Source organism: Danio rerio, chromosome 15 (genome assembly GCF_052040795.2).
Source record: "Danio rerio strain M-AB ecotype USA chromosome 15, GRCz13ab, whole genome shotgun sequence".
NCBI classification, from domain to species: Eukaryota; Metazoa; Chordata; class Actinopteri; order Cypriniformes; family Danionidae; genus Danio; species Danio rerio.
In genome coordinates, this window is record NC_141035.1 from 28,633,005 (window position 1) to 28,652,833 (window position 19,829).

Genomic DNA, 19,829 nt, shown 5'->3' on the forward strand with positions numbered 1-19,829 from the left:
ACAGTTAGAGCACCTTATGTCTGCAACATTGACACTGTGAGCTGATAAGTTTGATGAATACAGTATTTATTTGAAATATAGATGTTTTATGAAGTTTCTATTGCTGTTGTTGCTGCAGCTGCTGTTACTACTATTACATCTACTACTACTAGTACTACAACAACTCAACAACAACTACAACTTAACAACAACTACTATTACTACTACTACTTTAACAAAAACAAAAACAACTACAACAACACTCAAAATATTATGTTAGTTGTTTGTTCAATCCACCTATTTACAAATTTTAAAATGTAATGTTCAATCCACTTAAATTATAAGAAAAAAAACCTAATAACCCAACTTAATTCCTGTTGCCCCATTACAAATTGATTGTGTGGCCGCCAGCATTTTTTACAGTGTATTACTACTGTGCTTTCTAACAAATATAATGCATCCTCTGTAAACAAAAGAAGGATAATTAATATACTTTAATATAGGGTATCACTTGATAACATGAATCAATTAAATTAGATAACAATATCTAATAACAATATTAATAACAATAAACAAAAGTTGTAGAATTTATTAATCTTAAACTCAATTTCTACATTTACTAGTTATTTAATAAGATCAATAGTTGTATTTGTTAACAGCTAAAGCAATAAACATGTATTTAGTTTTTATTTTATTTAACTAATAATAAGAAACGTTAATGTAAAAACATTAGTGAAAATGACATCAAAGGCGTTAATAGTGATATATACAGTAACACTCACTGGCCGATTTATTAAGTACACCTTACTAGTACAAGGTTGTACAACCTTTTGCCTTCAAAACTGCCTTAATTCTTCATGGAGTAGATTCAACAAGGTACTGGAAATATTCCACAGAGATTTTGGTCCATATTGATATGATTGCATCACGCAGTTGCAGCAGTTTTGTTAGCTGCACATCCATTATGCCAATCTCCTGTTGCGCAACATCCCAAACCTGCTCTATTGGATTAAGATATGGTGACTGTGGAGGCCATTTGAGTACAGTGAACTCATTGTCATGTTCAAAAAAACAATCTAAGATAATTCACGCTTTATGACAAGGTGCGTTATCCTGCTGGAAGTAGCCATCAGCAGATGGGTGCACTGTGGTCATAAAGGGATGGACATGATCAGCAACAATACTCAGTTCAGCTGTGGGGTTGACATGATGGTCAATTGGTAAAACTGGGCCCAAAGTGTGCCAAGAAAATATCCACCACACCATTATACCATCACCAGCCTGAACTATGGATACAAGACAGGATGAAACATTTTTCCAATCTTCTATTGTCCAATTTTAGTGAGTTTCTGCGAATTATAGCCTCAGTTTCCTGTTCTTAACTGACAGAAGTGGCACCCGGTGTGGTCTTCTGCTGCTGTAGCCCATCCGCCTCAAGGTTCGACATGTTGTGCATACAGAGATGCTTTTCTGCATACGAAACAAGTGGTTAATTAAGTTACTGTTGCCTTTCTATCAGTTTGAACCAGCCATTTTCCTCTGACCTCTGGCATCAACAAGGCATTTACGCCCACAGAACTGCCACTCACTGGATATTTTCTCTTTTCGGCCCATACTTTGTAAACACTAAAGATGATTGTGCATGAAAATCCCAGTAGATCAGCAGTTTCTGAAATACTCAGACCAGCCCATCTGGCACCAACAACCATATCACATTTAAAGTAATTTAAATAATTTTTCTTCTTTATTCTGATGCTCAGTTTGAACTACAGCAGATCGTCTTGATCATGACTATATGCCTAAATGCATTGAGTTGCTACAATGTGATTGGCTGATTAGAAATTTGTGTTAACAAGCAGTTAGACAGGTGTACCTAATCAAGTGGCTGATGAGTGTATATAGCAGTAACAAATAACAGCAATAACAGATAATTATTTTTTAGATACCATGCTTTTATGTTTTGCATTTAAGTGTACATTTGCAAAAAACATGATGTGGAAATTACTAAAACTGGAGCTTTTTAAATAGGTTTTACAAATCACACATTTTTACTTAGAGAATTAAAGAATTCAAGTGCAAAAAAATAAAATAAATACAAAATCCTGAAAAACTGTAATTCTAAAAAAAAAAGACATATTGGCCAGGGATACATTTAAAAAACAAACAAACAAAAACCTTTTACAAAACAAAACAAAAAACTAAACTAAATGATTTGAAACTAAATGATAAAACAACAACAACAAACTTAACAAAGTCAGAATAATGAACAACAACAACAGCAATTAAATGTCAGAATAATAAAACTAAAGAGATTATACAAAAAACTATCAAATGAGAAATAGTAAAAAAACACAACATACTCAAATACTAAAGTTACTAAAATTGCTCCAATATAACCAGTAGACATCAATATTTTGCCATCTTCCAAAGAAAATCCAGATTCAATCGACCACTACTACATTACACCTTGTAATACCCCTGACAGACTAAAGCAAGAACACTATAACAGGCATCCTAATGAGATCTATCTGCAGATAAAACCCACCAGATGTTGTTGTTTTGCATCTGGGAATGGGGAATAGGGATTTAACAGAGACACCTATTCAAAAAAAAGAGCTTGGTGTGTGTGATTCTGGCTAAGTCCTGTTCTGGCATGACATGAATGAAGATTGGCATTGGCGCTGTAGTCATTCTGCCAGTGAGAGGAGCTACTGATACACCCTAAACATAAGACTCGTCCCGTCAGTCTCAGAGGAAAAGAGAGAAGCTGGGTAAACAAACTCTGCTTCTTCACATCGCACTAAAGCTGAGGTTTGTTTTCTGAACACAAACACAAAGCTACACAGGTTGTACACAAATACGCACAGAGCCTTTATGTCCCAAAGGCAAGGCACACATGGCTGGCAGCATGTGTGATGGGGGCAGAGGTGAACAGTGTTGTGTCTTTGGGGAAATGGGCTTTTTTTAATAGTTTTTGTTGTGTTTCAAATGATGCCAAACTTCCATTCAGAACTGAAATGATGTTGGATAATCAGGCTGGGCTATAAACTGACTTTGGCTTTGTGCTTTATTAATGTCCTTTATACAAATAATGTTACGCTTGGTATTCTGCATGTTATGCTATGGAAATATGTTGTGTTATACTGTAGCTAGGGCCAGACAGAATTTGAAGACATTTTTTGCTATTTGTACACAGACATTTGTGTACAACATATAATACATCTACTAAATAACAGAAAATTTTTCTTTACAAACTATATTATAAATAAATCATATGAACACTTTTTTATTTTAGTTAATAATATTACTGAAAATAATTTAATAACTGAAGAAATATTAATGTACACACATTTACACAAGTAAATAAACAGACTCAATGATAGGCTGAAAATCAGCCGATATCTGCTCGCACAGATTCCGTGTGGGCCTAGTTATGTCATGTAAACAATTATTGTAAATGCAAGCAGAAGTACTTTGAGATCTATTCTAGAGCGCATTGGGAGCTAATGTTAAGAGATATTAACACAAGAGTAATATGTTTGCATTTATGAACACCTGTTAAAAGATGAGCCGCTGGATTTTGAACAATTTTTTGTCAAGATAATTTCCAGATACAGGAAATAAAAATAACCAATTGTACAAGAAATAAAATCAAGAATTGCAGTTCCAAAGTTCTTAAAAGAGAGGAAAGTATTGCTTTGTCCTTTTATTGTTCTTTTATAGAAAGCATAGTTACATTTTCCATTTCTTGTTGGTTCCAGTCTATTAATTTACAGTATAAACCGACTACAAAGTGTTGTTACAGTGTGTTCTAGGATTATTGGATTGCCTGTTAGATCTATTTTATCTATATTCTTAGGTTAGCAAGCAAAATTATTAAGGACCACTCACACATTCTTCATTCAGCATTTGAGTTGCTCCCCTCTGGACGAGTTTCGTTGTACTGGGTGTAGAACTCAGAGACGGAGAGCCACTTTTGTTCCTACAGATGTTACTACTTCAATGTGTTCCTTGTGCCGCCATTCATGCCGCGGCGACGGCGGTACTTGATGCGCCAGCAGCATTTGACCGCTGGGTGGCACTTTAACCACAGATATTCAGCTTTGCCTTTTCACAATGCTAAACAGACTGTTCTGTAGGCGTAGCTTACTGTATGTGATGTGATGTGTTCAATTAAAATATAATTTTAATTTAGTTTTTCTGGTAATAGACATGCTCTTTCACTATACTATGCTGTAGAAAAGATACATGGTGAGAAGTCAAAAAGCAAATATAAGAATTAAGTTATTAGCCTTCAGTGCCCGATTAAATTGCGTTGGGGTGAAAATAATGTTTTGATTTCTTTGACTATCATGGCAATGTTATAATCTCAAATCTTAAACGTGCGCATATGAAAAACAGCAAAATAATATAGATTATCCTGCCGGTAGAGCACATCACCTCACAGTTGTGAACTTGCGATCACCTCAACTTACATTTAATTTTTTTTTACCTGGTTTATTGTAAACTTATTAAGTGCAAAGAGGATTCGTTTTGGAAAATAGAATTGAAGAAATGAAAGACAACTAAAATGAAAGCACAAACATTCAGTACAAATAATTAGTCTTAAATAAATAAATAAATAAATAAATAAATAAATAAATAAAGCAGTCTTTTAGTCTAAATATAGAGAGATGTAGTGTTGGCTATTTTGATAGAACTAAGACTAGACATGTTCATTTATATTTTTAATTTACGTTTTTATTTACATTTTCGTTGTTGATTATATTTACGATCTCATTTTATGTTTCAATTATAGCACATAATAATAAACGAATAATGAAAATAAATGAATAATGAAAATATTACATAAATTAAGTCTGGCAGGTTTATTTTTAATAATTTAGTTTCAGTTCCGTTTTTTTGTTTCAAAACGTCAATGTTCTGCTTTAAAGTATAACTGTTGTTTTGTTTTGTTTTTTTACTTAATGGCTCAGTATGTTTTGTACTTTAATTTCCTATTCAGTCACCTTGCATATGCGTGTGAAATATAATGTCGCATAACCACGGAAAAAGAAGAAAAGGCTGTCAGTTAAAGCTAATTAATCAAAATTGGCTATATTAAAATACAGCATTTATGTTAATACAGGCAGAGTGTGAACAAACGGCTAAGATATGTGCTTGCCTTTTAATGCATTTAAAAATATTTGTGGCCTTTTTATAGGCTACAGGCAACTGGTGTATAATAATGTTTTTTTTTTTTTTGTATGGTAAAGGACAATGCACATTATGTTATTGATGTAAACTTAGGCTAAAACTTACCATTGATAAACGTGACCTACCTCAAGCAGATCACTTAAAGTGTAATAAAAATAATGTTGCCGCAGGACATAAATGAAGTCCCGCAAGTTTATTTTTAATAATTTAGTTTCAGTACTATAAATTTTTTTCTCAAAACGTCAATAGCACCTTCAATAATCTAAACATTAAAGATGGACCGCAAGATGTGTTGAGTGGCTATGTGGTGAAGAAAAATGGCAAAGCTAAGTGTGATTATTGTAATAAACTAATAAGTTATAAAGCAGAGTCCCGACCAACAGGACTAAGCATATGCGGTTGGCTCATTCTTCACGAATATAGAATTAAAATTATGGCGCGTTAGGTTCATTGTGCATCCCGCAGGTGCAACCAACAAGGGTTGTGCATTTGAGTTTAACTTTTTGAGCGTTATAAGCAACTCGTTGTTAGTTTTTATTTAAATATATTGAGCCGAAACCAAGCAGCGCATTCTCTCCGCCTCCTCGTTTATAACCAGCTGGACACGCCACTGAAGCAGGAGAGACACTCCGTCGTTCATAATCTTAGCTGATGTATCGGAGTCGAAAGAATATATCAAAGAGGAATGTTCTTTTGACAGTCCCGATATGTTCAATCTTTTTTTCCCTGTCATTTCTCTTCAGCAAATTATATTTTTAAAGCTGCTTGATTCTTTTAAAACCGAAAGCAGAGCCCGTCAATTGGTGTTTTTTCATAAGATACTCCTTTATGAATGTTTTATTTTATAAGTAGTCTTTAATGTGCTTTTTAATAATTTTATTTTATTCAAAGCAGCACCTAAAAGCGAATTTATCCTCAAAACGTGGCATGAGAGCAATGCATGTCATGTGTCGCATATTGCCTTTTTTCTGATCTTTTTGCATAAAGGTTTTAATCAAAAGACAGGTAATTTAATTACTTTCGATGTGCTAAAATATTTGTTAAATAAATGTTATTTCAAAAAAGCATATGCAATGTGCTCTGACGGGTAAAATCCGATTCTTTCTCTCTTTCAAGTTCAAAGCAAATTTGAATGCCAAAGGATTTTAGATATGCATATACAAGACTATGTAGTATATTAACATCAACAAATTAATTAAATAAGTAGCAAATGACAGACAAGTTGATAAAAACAGACATTATCTCTAATTATCAGAATTGCAAGATTAAAACAGCTGAATATAGGCCTAAATAATCTAGAAAGCAACTACTGCGCGCTGATATTTATTCTTCTTTTTTTCCGAACAACGAACAATTTCAACCGCGGGAAGATACCGACAGCTTGATTTGCAGTATTTTCTAACATGTTAGAAGCGGGCAGCGGGCATCAGCTAGCCGTAAAGACGGGCCGGCACAAAAAAAAAACATGGCTGCCGGTGGAGAAGCGGCTGTGCCCTCAGCAGCTGATTGAGACGGAGCTGCATATCCTGAGTGCACTAAATACTCCGAGATCCGGGAGAAATTCTACCCGATAATCCAACACATACAAAACAACTTTGAGTCCCTGTCGAACAGAACCTATCTTACTGGGGGAGTGTGTGTGCTGCTGTGTGTTCACCCAACAATACCCGCTCCTGTCTCCAACACACAAATACTGGAACTCTTTATGTGGACTTACTTTTGATAATAGGCTACTATTATTACCTTTATCCTCTTTAATGTTATCAAAAATCTATTTTTATTTTTATTATTATATTTTTATTTTTATTCTATTTTTATTTTTATTAATCATTTTTTTATTATATGTTATTTTCATATTTGTTTGCACTACTGCCCTTTTTGCACTGTCTTGTTTGTGAGACGCGCACTGCTTTGGCAAAACGAATGTACAGTTACTTGTCATGCCAATAAAGCACCTCAAATGTGAAAATAGCCTAGGCAACAAATAACAAATAGTAGTGTAATAATAACAAAAAATGCCCTTTTCATTTTCATACAATAGGCCTATGTGTGGGTTTTGACAATATGTGTTTAATTAAGCTATAAAGATCAGATGAAATGCATAGTGAAATATGAAATAAATGTCTCTTTTGCTGAAAATTTAGTTAATCTATATATTTATTATTTTAAAAATCAACTCATTTTTGCCCAGAGAAAGAGGCGCACGGCACTAGCGGACATGGGGTGCTTTTCCAAAAAAAGACGTACAGTAACTGGCGGCTGAACTATGCACAGTTTGGGGAAAAAAAAGATATAGTGATGCATGTCCCCCAAAACCCCTAGTTTCTCTGTCGCAGATCCATCATTTGAATCAGGTTAGTTATAAGTAAAACGCACATAATGATAAAGCACATCATCACGAGGGCAATTAAATAGACAACCTAAACATTTTTTTAATTGTTTATTTATGTAATGTGAGTTTTTATAACTTTGTTCTTTAAATTATTTATAACTTAGGCTATTCTAGCGAGATGACACCATAAAAGGCCTTCAATGCACTGAAATAGGTAATAGGGATACAATGAAAAGCCGATTTCACTATTGACCCTGTTTTTATTCATTGACGGCTTCCCAACGCCGCATTTCTGTTGCGCGAAAAAAAGCTGCTGCAAATAAGCAAATTTATGACAAAACAATTTTAATAGTTTCATAGTAGTAGCTGGTGTGCTTCATCTGCGTGATTCTGATTTGACATTCTTCCGCTAAACTTGCACTGTGTTGATGTGTAAATGGGCTATGATCTTTGCTATTGAGTTCTCTTTGCAACTTTCAATTTCGAGATGGGGGAAATGGGAAGAGGCAATTTAAATGTACCATCTCTAAAAAAAAAAAAGGCCGCTTACGCGGCATTTGTGTTTATTATTACCTTATTTTAATTTTATTATTATTAATTTATTCATTCATTCTTCATTCATTTTCTTTTCGGTTTAGTCTCTTTATTAGTCTGTGATCGCCACAGCGGAATGAACCGTCAACTTATCCAGCATATGTTTTACGCAGTGGATGGCAGGAGGGCCAGCTGGGGCTTCGGGACGGAGTGAAAGGAATTTGCCCCGAGTCTGGGAAAGATGGCTTGCCGTAATTACACTAGTTTTACTATCGCACACATGCGCCAAACACATAAACAAATAAATAAAAAAGGAAAAGAAAACATCTAGACTTATAGGCTGAGGTCTTTTTGCTTATAATCGCCCTTATGTTTCCGTTTTAAATGTAAGGCTGTTGCATAGAATAATACAATTTTAATTTAGAAGTGATTTTGCTGCGTCCCCCTTGATGTTTCAATAACGCATAATAATCTACACACCATATTAAAGACACAGCAGACATAAAGGTTGTGTGTGAGAGACCGAGCAAAAGAGCGCTCTCTTCACAGCTCTGTTGATGCTGCTAGCGGCTAGATAATACACCATATGAATACAATAGAAAGACATAACACTTTACAAATTACCTTTTGTAGACTCAAAACAAGTGTCATATCTTGATAAGCCTAAGCCACATTGAAATATAATTTAAAGAAATACATTATCGGATATAATAAAATCGCATTAAATAAATAAACCAATATAAAACAAGCAAAAGCAAGCTATAACAGTTTAGGTAGGCCTATACATAAATAAAACCGTTAAAGCCAAATCAAACTTTTATTTTACAAGATATTTTCTTTTAAAAGATTTTAGATATTTTCTAAAAACAATAAACACCAGAGAAGGTTTAGAATATTATTTATAAAGTATTTGGATATGATGATAATAATCAAATCGTGCAAACAGAGCATTTTTGGGAACACGTTTCAGGTCTCTCCAGTGCATTTGGGCTGAATGTTTGACTGTGTCTAAATGAGGATGTTATAAAATACATTTTCTACCGAGTTATTAACGGATGCACGATGCCAACAGTCGGGGGACGTTCTGGGGGCTGGGTTTGCGTTAAGCGCTGCGAGCTATAGGCCGACAGTGGAAATGCGACATGACTTCGGTCTCGATGCCCATTAACACCTGAAAGACAAGCTTTTGGTTATGAGATGGGGGAAGGGGTATGTCTCCACCCTCAAGTGTTTTCCACAAACATGGTTACACAAAATCCAAAACTCCCGAGGACGGATGGCGTAACCGTAGCAAAACCTATGCGTTTTAAAACCAAACCGCAAATGGGGCCTTATGAAAATGAATGTTTCTATGCACAGCAACTTCTGGACTGAACTATACTTATTATTTAAAATATCTCTATTACGCTCTAGCATTCGCCAAAACGAATTTGTACATAAAAACACCGAACATAGCCTAGCTGAATAGGGTGTTGCCTGCTGAGCCATGACAGCAGCAGACAATTCCGCACGACCATAAAGCCTTTACCCGACAGTTATTTTCTAATATTCACAACGCGAGCCACAACAATAGACATGCCATGCCCATCATCCTTACAGACAACTTCGCTTTAAACTGTATTAAGGTCCCATTTACACTGCACAGCAGTTTTATATAAAACGTTAATGATACATATAACAGGCTACATTTTGATGGTGAAATAACCTTTTAAACGATGGCTTTTTATTTCAGTATTCAAACATTAAATAACGAATGCATCAAGTGAAATAACGAATATGCAAAAACACATGTATATAAATATAAAGGACTATTATAATTAGCAAAATGCTGCTCTATTTATCTTTGTATTTTTATAATTTTATTATTGTTATTTTTAATATTTTGAATTAATTAAAGGTATAGACAAATACTGCTTGACATTTTAGAAAATGTTTTGCGTATACCCAGTACCGAGAACAAACAAACAAAAGCACATGGCTTGTTAATCAATTTAATCAAGCTCTAGCCATGAATAAAATAATAGACTATTTTATTATTTTATTATTTTAGACGACGGGTTAGTAATTATATTATAAATGGTTATGTTCAGATCAATGAAATAATAACTTTAATAATTCTGCTTTGCATTTTTCTATGCATTACTAACATCACTAAACCATACATTTGTTTTATAAGTTAACCAAATATTTGCAGAGATTCAGCAGTTTTTTTTTCTGACGCGTCAAATTCAAATACAAAACATACTGAGCCATTAAGTAAAAAAACAAAACAAAACAACAGTTATAGCTACTTTAAAGGAGAACATTGACGTTTTGCAAAAAAAAAAAAAACTGAACTGAAACTAAATTATTAAAAAAACAAACCTGCTAGACTTAATTTATGTCCTGCGGCAAAAATATTTATTATAATCTGCTTAAAATAGGTCAAATTATTTATTTATTTTTTTGCTTTTGATGAAGCTGCATTCAACTTAAGCTCAATGTCGGCAATGTCTTTAAATAAATAATATATCTAGGCCTATTTTCATTATTCATTAATTTTCATTATTCGTTTATTATTATCTACAATTGTTGAGACATAAAATGAGATAGTAAACTATAATCAACAACGAAAAAAAAACATAAAGGAAAATGTCTTGTCTTAGTCCTGTCAAAATAGCAAACACTGAACATCTCTCTATATTTAGGTTAAAAGACTGCTTTATTTATTTATTTATTTATTTATGTATTTATTTATTTAAGACTACTTATTTGTACTGAATGTTTATGCTTTCATTTTAGTTGCAAAAAGATCAGAAATTGATCTCGCACGCGCAGGGAAAAAAGGCAATTATGCCACACATGACTTGCATCGCTCTCATGCCAAGTTTTGAGGATAAATTCGCATTTAGTTGCTGCTTGAAATAAAATAAAACTATCAAAAAGCACATTAAAGACTTTAATAAAAAAATTAAAACATTCATAAAGGAGTATCTTATGGAAAAACACCATGGGCTCTGCTTTCGGTTTTAAAAGAATCAAGCAGCTTTAAAAAATATCTAATTTGCTGAAGAGAAATGACACGAAAAAAAAAATAAAAAGATTAAACATATCGGGACTGTTAAAAGAAAATTCCTCTTTGATATATTCTTTCGACTCCGATACATCAGCTAAGATTATGAATGACGGAGTGTCTCTCCTGCTTCAGCAGCGTGTACCGCTGGTTAAACGATGAGGCGGAGAGAATGCGCTGCTTAGTGAACCTAACACGCCATTATTTTAATTCTATATTCGTGAAGAATGAGCCAACCGCATATGCTTAGTCCTGTTGGTCGGGACTCTGCTTTATAACTTAGTTTATTACAATAATCACACTTAGCTTTGCCATCGTTCTTCACATGTTGACACTCGGCACATCTTGCGCTCCATCTTTAAACAAATGTTTACATTATTGAGGTGCTCTCCGGCGGCGAAGTTTCTAGCAGAGTAGCGAGTGAAAAAATGTGCTTGCAGAAATTGGAATCAAAATTTAAATTATATATAACAAGCATCGTATTCTTTCTAATCCTCGCCCAGTTTTAATACAAGTTGTTTTTATATTTGTGGCTGTGAAGTTTATTAAGAATATATATATATATATAGCCTACTTTATTTTTTTATACTTTAAGTGATCTGCTTGAGGTAGGTCACGTTTATCAATGGTAAGTTTTAGCCTAAGTTTACATCAATAACATAATGTGTATTGTCCTTTACCATACAAAAAAAAAAACAAGAAAAAAAAACATTATTATACATAGTTGCCTTTAGCCTATAAAAAGGCAGCAAATGCATTAAAAGGCAAGCGCATATCTTAGCCTTGAGTTTGTTCACACTCTGCCTGTATTAACATAAATGCTGTATTTTAATATAGCTTATTTTGATGAATTAGCTCTAACCTTTGACAGCTTTTTCTTCTTTTTCCGCGGTTATGCGGCATTATATTTCACACACATTTGCAAGGTGACTGAATATGAAGTTAAAATACAAAACATACTGAGCCATAAGTAAAAAAAAACAAAAAAAAAAACAAAAAAAACAACAGTTATAGCTACTTTAAAGGAGAATATCGACGTTTTGAAAAAAAAAAAAAAAACTGAACAGAACTGAAACTAAATTATTAAAAATAAACCTGCAAGACTTAATTTATGTCCTGCGGCAAAAATAATTTTATTATACTTTTAGTGATCTGCTTAAGGTAGGTAAATTTATTTTTCTCAGTGTTTCGCGTACTGTACGGCAATGTCTTTAAATAAATAATTTATTTAGGCCTATTTTCATTATTCATTTATTTTCATTATTCATTTATTATTCGTTTATGTACAATTGTTGAGACATAAATGAGATAGTAAAATATAATCAACAACGAAAATGGAAATAAAAACAGAAATAAAACATAAATGAAAATGTCTTGTCTTAGTCCTATCAAAATAGCAAACACTGAACATCTTTCTATATTTAGGCTGCTTTATTTATTTATTTATTTATTTATTTATTTATTTAAGACTACTTATTTGTACTAAATGTTTGTGCTTTCATTTTAGTTGTCTTTTACTTCTTCAATTCTATTTTCCAAAACAAATCCTCTTTGCACTTAAAAAGTTTACAACTTAAAACTTTTGCACTTAAAAGCGTGTTAACAAATTTTAAATGATTAATGAAGGAATTATAATGCTTTGACTTATTGTTTAATATCATTTACAAGCACAGTAGCTGTATGGGCTATTTCTGTCCGTTCGCATCCCGTCCCTTTGCGCCCCCTGGCGGCTCATTCACAAACTGCGGTCATACACTAAAAACAGAGCGGCACCTATTTCAAACGGCGGCGGTACCAGCCGCGGCGTTAATAGCCACTTTGAACTTTCACCTACTGTAAGGCTATTTTGGTTTTAAATTCCAAAAGTAACAATTTTTAGTCCAAATTTTAGATATTTTTAAATCAACATACTTGTTTTTATTTGTTGTTGTTATTGTTTTTTTTATTTGTATATGGTGTTTGCGTGTTAATAATATTGTTTTCTTTTGGTGCTGCTCCATATGCCTTGAATTGCCTCTAGGGGATAAAAGTTTGAAATGAATTGAATTTCAAGAGTTCATACTTAGCTGATGATTGTTTATAAAGCTTGTTTAGTATACTGTCCCGGGAGAGAGCCCTGAGATTATGAGATCCCCTTTGCAGGGCAAGAGGGAAGTTCGAGCTCAGGTAGATCTCGAGAACTCCCCTGCTGTAGTAGCTAATGAACAGATAGTGATTGCTCTTAAGAGATAACTACTTACAAGAAGCATGTCTATGGTGGCAATTTGGACTAGTCAATTAACTTATGTTATATGTTTTTGGACGGTGGGAGGAAACCGGGGAACCTGGGGGAAACCCACATTAGCACGGGGAGAACGTGTAAACTTTGCACAGACATGTCGACTGGCTTGGTAAGGACTAGAACCAGTGACGTTCTTGCTGTGAGGCAACAGTACTAACCACTGGGCCACTGTTCCACCCATCTAGGAAAGGAGGAGAAATAGGAGTGAAAGGGGGAATTCTTCAAAAAAAAGATGGCTATTGGATTTTAGGGTATTTATAGTGGCTTAGGAATCATTTGATTGGTAAATCATAAATTTAATAATGTGGCGCTGGCTGCAAGCAATCATAAGCATGTGATCCTCTCAAAATTAGTTTAGAAATAAACATCCCTTAATTGAATTTAATAGAATTTAGTTCAGAGATGCCCAAGCTAGGGCCCTGGGGCCAAAGTTCACCCTTTGTATCCTTTAATTTGGCTCGCTAGAAGGAAAATGATTGAGAAGGGTGGGACAAAGACTTTAACAGAGATTCTCATTTCTATTTTAATATAAACTTTTGTTTGTTTGTTTTTATTGAGCTACAAAAACAAACTGAAATTAAATGTTTCAATTAAATGTTGTAAAGGAATCAGATTTTCTTTAAAAAAATGTACATACTGTCACTTAATGAATGAGGGACAAAGCAGAAGACATCAGAGTGCAAATCACGGCAAAGGCAGGTTCAACATGACTAGTGAATTCCACATTGAGCGTCATTGTTTAATAAATGGAATTTTGTTAATGGTTTTATTGTAATAAGTTCATTAAAATAACATATACTTTTCAAAAATAATGCAATGCATTCATAAATATGGTTAAAGTATTTTGTTATATATTTTATGAAATAAATTAGGAAATTACCCATAGCAACTTTTTTGCTACATTTACTTTCAGCCCACAGCTCTCAATCAAGCCATGATTTTGGATTTTCTTCATAAGAAAAAGTTTGGGCAGCCCTGCTTTAGTTGGTAAAACTTGACAACTAAATAAAAGTACACATTTATTTTTCTATCAACTAAGACCTGTTTTTTTTAAACATGATTTGAACAAAGAAGATAAAACAACAGAATTTACATGGGAGATGTTCGGGACATCAGAAGAGCAAAACACAACGATTTGTCATTTTAATGAAAGTAAAAGAGAACAATTCAAAGACATCTAGGCTTTGACATCACAAAGACTGGCAGAGAGTCTACACCAAAGATGCCCAAACTAGAGCCCGCAGGCCAAAGTTGGCCCATTTTTACCTTTGATCTGGCAAACCATTCCATTTGGAAAAAAGGGAGTGTGATGGGTAGGTGGTTGGGGTGAATTTCTTTGACAAATTTTGTAATTTTGAATGTATTGTAACCTTTTGTTTGTTTGTTTTGTTTTGTAAATTCATCAGATTTAATAAAAAAATATATAGTAAATACTGTCACTCGACGAATTTCAGGCAATGCACAAGACATCAGGAAGAAAATCAAAGCAAAGGCTAGCGCAGCTTAGTGTAATTCAGCATTGAACTCCATTGCATTACATGGGATCGTTTATGTTTTTGCTGTAATAACTTCATTAAACATTTTTTTAATATACTGCATTTAATAATATAATTTAAAGCAATGTTTTCTAGTTATTTTTAAATATTAGGAAATAAATTAGAAGACTACTCATCGACACTTCAATGTATCTTCAGCCCTCAGACCTCAGTAAAGTTTGGTTTTCGGCCCTTCAAAAGAAAAAGTTTGGGCATCTCTTGTCTACATCTTTTTTATGCGTATGGGGCAAATATAATCGACTGTCACCTTCATAGCAATGACAGCGCAGGCAAAGTTTTTCATAGAGGCTTAAGAGAGCATATACAGCATACAGAAAAAACAAAGGAGCCACCCCTAAAAAATATTGTGCAATATTGATTGAGAAGTTGATTAACTTCTTATATTCCCTACAGTAAAGTGATATTTAATAAACATCCACAATATTGCTACAGAAATGCTTATTCATTATTCGTAGTCTGCTGAAAGTAATTTGTTAATTCTAATATGTTGCCTTTTGACATTCAGTGGTGAAACTGAGGAGAATAATAAAACCTAATTGCATCCAATTTAAAATACTTCATTAATTGTTTACAGTTTAATGGTGGCTATTCCCCATAATTCACTCAAAGCATCATGGAATGTAGGATAAATAATGGATAGAGAAGAGAAGAAGATATGTGTACCTCATATGGAGACAGCAGGGGTTTGGAGAAAGCCGTTCCCCAGTCGATAGAGAGGCGCGGACAAGCAATCTGCACCCACCTATACAGGAGGGAGGGAGGGGAGAGAGAGAGTTAAACAAAGTGGTCCAAGAGATGGCAAATCATTTTATGCGTGTTGTGATTATTTCAGATTGAGAAGAAAATCAGGGGATTATTATTCAAAAGGAAATGACTCGATCTGTAAGAAGAGATCAAAACATAATTGAGTTTTTTTTGTTTCCTTCTAATTTATAAATTTCAATGAAACTAGGAATGTGTTTAAAAACAGGAGCAATTAAAAGATAGATTTTATTTTTATTGTAGATTACATGCTTATCTAAAAAACTAGCCTGTATTAACGACTGATAGATAGATAGACAGATAGATACTGTTGACATATGAATGAATAGACTGCCTGTTTAAGGTCATGCCATAGCATCTCAAAGTCTTTAGTACGTTTTTTCATCAGCCATTCAGAAGTTGGCTTGCTGGTGTGCTTTGGATCATTGTCCTGCTGCAGAACCAAGGTTTGCTTCAGATTGAGGTCACTAACAGATGGCTGGACATTCTTCTGGATATTTTGGTACACAGAAGAATTCATGATTCCACGTTTCAGGTTTTCTAGGTCCTAATGCAGCGAATTAACCCCAGATTATCACTCTATTACCCCCAACACATTTTACTGTTGGTATGATGTTGTTTTTTCTGAAATGTGACATTACTTTTAAGCCATGCATTATTGGAAACATATCTTCCAGTTCAACCTTTGTCTCAACAATCCAGATTTACAATCCAGAGTATGTTCTCAAAAGTCTTGAGGATCATCAAGATGTTTTCTTGCAAAACTAACACAAGCCTTTATGTTCTTTTATCACAGCAGTGGTTTTTGTCCTGGACCTTATGCAAACCATTTTTGCCCAGTGTCTAACTTATGGTGGTGTCATGAACACTCACCCTTGAATCTTTTGTGACATTTTGGATGAGTTGTGACTGTGCTCTTGGGGTAATTTTGGTTGACCAGCCATTCCTGGGAAGGATATCGACTGCTCCATGTTTTTGTGATTTGCAGACAGATTTAAGATTTTAGATTTTAACAGATTTGTTTGTGTTGAGCATCACTTAAGACAATGTTAGCACCTGTCAGCTTTAATTGTGGGGAAAACTGTACAATTTTGAGTTTTTGTCAGCTAATTTCATCTTCTGGGATTAAAATGATTTTGGGGCGGGAGCAAAATCAGTGACGTAGCGTAAAACTGCAAGTGCAAAGATGACGCGTTGAGTTCTTAATATTATTCATAGCGGATTTTTCTTATCCTTTGAGAAGAGCCGGCTTTTTTAATTATTCATGACATAATATTCATATTCAATCGTGCTTTCCGAAGGCAAGACACAGTCAGACATGCCAGTGCCCAGCTGTGAGACCCTATGTTGATGACTGGGTGAGACCACATCCACGGACCCATGGCACACAGTATTTAGCCGTCCATGAAGAGTCATTTGTGTTTGTTTCCATGATCCACAGGGGTTTGTTGCATGTTTTCCCTTGCGAGCCTGTCAGGGCCGATACAGCAAAGCTGATTGTGTGAAGCAAGCATTTTTGTCAGGATAGCAGTACGAGAATTGGCGAATTCTGGCACACTGTCTTTTATCAGTGGAGAATGTTCACATTTAGACACATCACCGTGCTGCTGTGTTAGCCTAAATCCTCCAGATTACCAGCAGAGCTAATGGTTCAAATAGGCAGGGCAAGAGACCTGCAGTACTGAGTCTGCATTCAGACCCAGGGATTGAGGGAGAAGTCCTCATTTATAGTGTTTATATAAAGACGATTATCTTTATAATGATATAAATTGTGATTGTGTGTATGAAATTACAAATAATAAATGTAGCAGGGCATTAAATTACTGTTTATTTCTTTGCAGTTTAACCTTGTAAACTATAAAATCATGGGTCTTCTCATGGTTTGTGTCTCATTTTGTGAGCCAACTTAAAACAATTGTTCGCTCCCCTCCTTCTCCTCTGCTGGCCACAGCCACTCCTGCCTCGCGGAGCTCCAAACCCATTATAATGCATTTATTTATTTTTTTTTAATTTAAGGTAGACTTGAACTAAAAGTGGGGGGTTTCATGGCCCTTAACAATAAAAAACTGTATTCTAAAGCTGCATATGTTTACATGTGTTATTATTGATTAATATTTAAACTTGTTTAATGATCTAAAACATTAAAGTGTGCCAAAGATGCAAAAAAAAAAGAAAAAAAAGAAAAGAAAATCAGTACAAACAGGTTTGTTTACCCATATGATACCCATTTTTTCGAATGACAATATATACTGTTATACAATTCATTCATATAATACTTTGGAATCACCTTTATGCTTTGTTTATTAACTTTATTAATACTTGAGTACATGAATTGAGTTTTACACACTCTGCATTTAGCAGTTTAATATTTAACCAAGTTAAACTAAACTAAGAATGATAAAATATCCTAACTTCAAACAAATGTTAACTGAAATAACAATTTTTATTTTTCATTTAGTTTAACATGCACAAAAATAATAAAGTCTGATTAAAAAAAGGATAAAAAAGAGGCATTAAAAACTCAGAATTTAATTATTATCTTCATTCAAAGATAAGAAAACAAAAGAAATCTAAATTAATTTTAAAAAAATGTAATTGTTGCACACTATTTAAGATACAAGTGAAGGAAAAGCAAGGCAGGCAGGCACACACACACACACACATACACACACACACACACACACACACACACACACACACACACACACACACACACACACACACACACATCTGATTGGCGAATCAGATCACAGATCAGCTAGCAGGGTGAATGTAAATGTGGATATGAACCACATTGATGTGCAATACTGATGCTCTCCCCTGTAAATATAGGAGTAAATCTGCACTGCCTTAAAGCTTCCCTGCACAGCATTATTATTAAGACAAGCATGAAGTCAAGTAAAATCAAGAAAGACAAGACAAGAAGAGGAAGAGGAAGAAGAAGAAGGAAAGAGGACTGAGGTGAAGCAGCAGCAGCGCTAAGAAAGGTTAGGTGAGCAAAAAACAACTGCACTGCAATGCCCTAGTCTCCACGGAGCTACCCTACATAGAAGCCAGACTAGGCGGCAGAGAGAGAGAGAGAGAGAGAGAGAGAGAGAGAGAGAGAGAGAGAGAGAGAGAAAGAAAGAGAGAGAATAACAGTGACATGAGAGGTGAGAGAGTCACATGAGGAACAATATGAGTGATGGTTGGCAGGCAGAGCCACAGAGTGTCTGGAGAAACTGCATTTGTCTTTTGAGTGTGTGTGATGAATACAGAAGAGCTGAGACAGGAATTGTGGGTATTTGGATGCCTAATGCAATGTAAAAGAACATTCAGAGAAATGCGCACACCTGCAGCTGAACTAAACGCTTGGGAAGCTGACAAGACGGTGTAAATGTACAACAAAGGAAGTGTTCATGCATTCAAAGAGAACAAGACCTCAAAAATTCCATATAGTACTTCTTTTTTTTTATTTTTACACACACACACACACTGGTTGGTTTTTGTGACAGGTTTTTGTGATTATGAGGACTCTTGAGATGTGTTATGTTTTTTGATCACACTTTACAATAAGGTTTCATGTTAGTTAATATGCACCAACAACATTCAAATTCATGCATGATAACTTTGGTTAAAGCACCTTGACTTAATATGAACTACAATGACAACGATGAACTGTATTGTCATCAACTAACATGAACAAATGCTGTAATGAATGTAGTTCATTGTTCAGAGTAAACATATTACCTAACACTAAATGGTCACGAAACATCAAAACACATTTTTTGAGATGTTGAAAGTCATAGATATGTCCCACATTTCTAAAAACACTATTAGGACACATATTTACTTCAGAAAAAAGAAAAAATTGGTTGTTTTTGCGTTGTTCTTAGTCATTCATTCTTGCAGTTTGAAAATAAATTTTGAAGCTAAGTCACAGTGATGAGGTCATTGTGTAAATTCCAGTGTGGAGATAGGATGTCTGTGCCGGCGGGTACAAAGTGACATCATTGAGTTTTCAGCACAACTGCTCATTAATTAATGAGAAAGACTTGGGTCGAACCAATCAGTGCGCTCTATTGTGAACAAGATGCAACAACAATAATGAGCATGATATAGCTTTGAAGACCTGTTACAGTGTTTAGAGAGATGCCA

General features: G+C 34.3%; 1 protein-coding gene across 4 annotated transcripts in view; it reads right to left on the minus strand.

The window, feature by feature from the left end:
- Nucleotides 1–19,829, minus strand: part of dph1 (diphthamide biosynthesis 1) — a 186,655-nt gene that overhangs the window by 13,598 nt on the left and 153,228 nt on the right. For 2 of the 4 annotated variants that reach the window (XM_087282951.1, XM_087282950.1), the window contains exon 10: nucleotides 15,594–15,672. In XM_087282951.1, coding sequence (XP_087139077.1) covers nucleotides 15,594–15,672 — 79 coding nt within the window. 4 annotated transcript variants of the gene reach the window in all.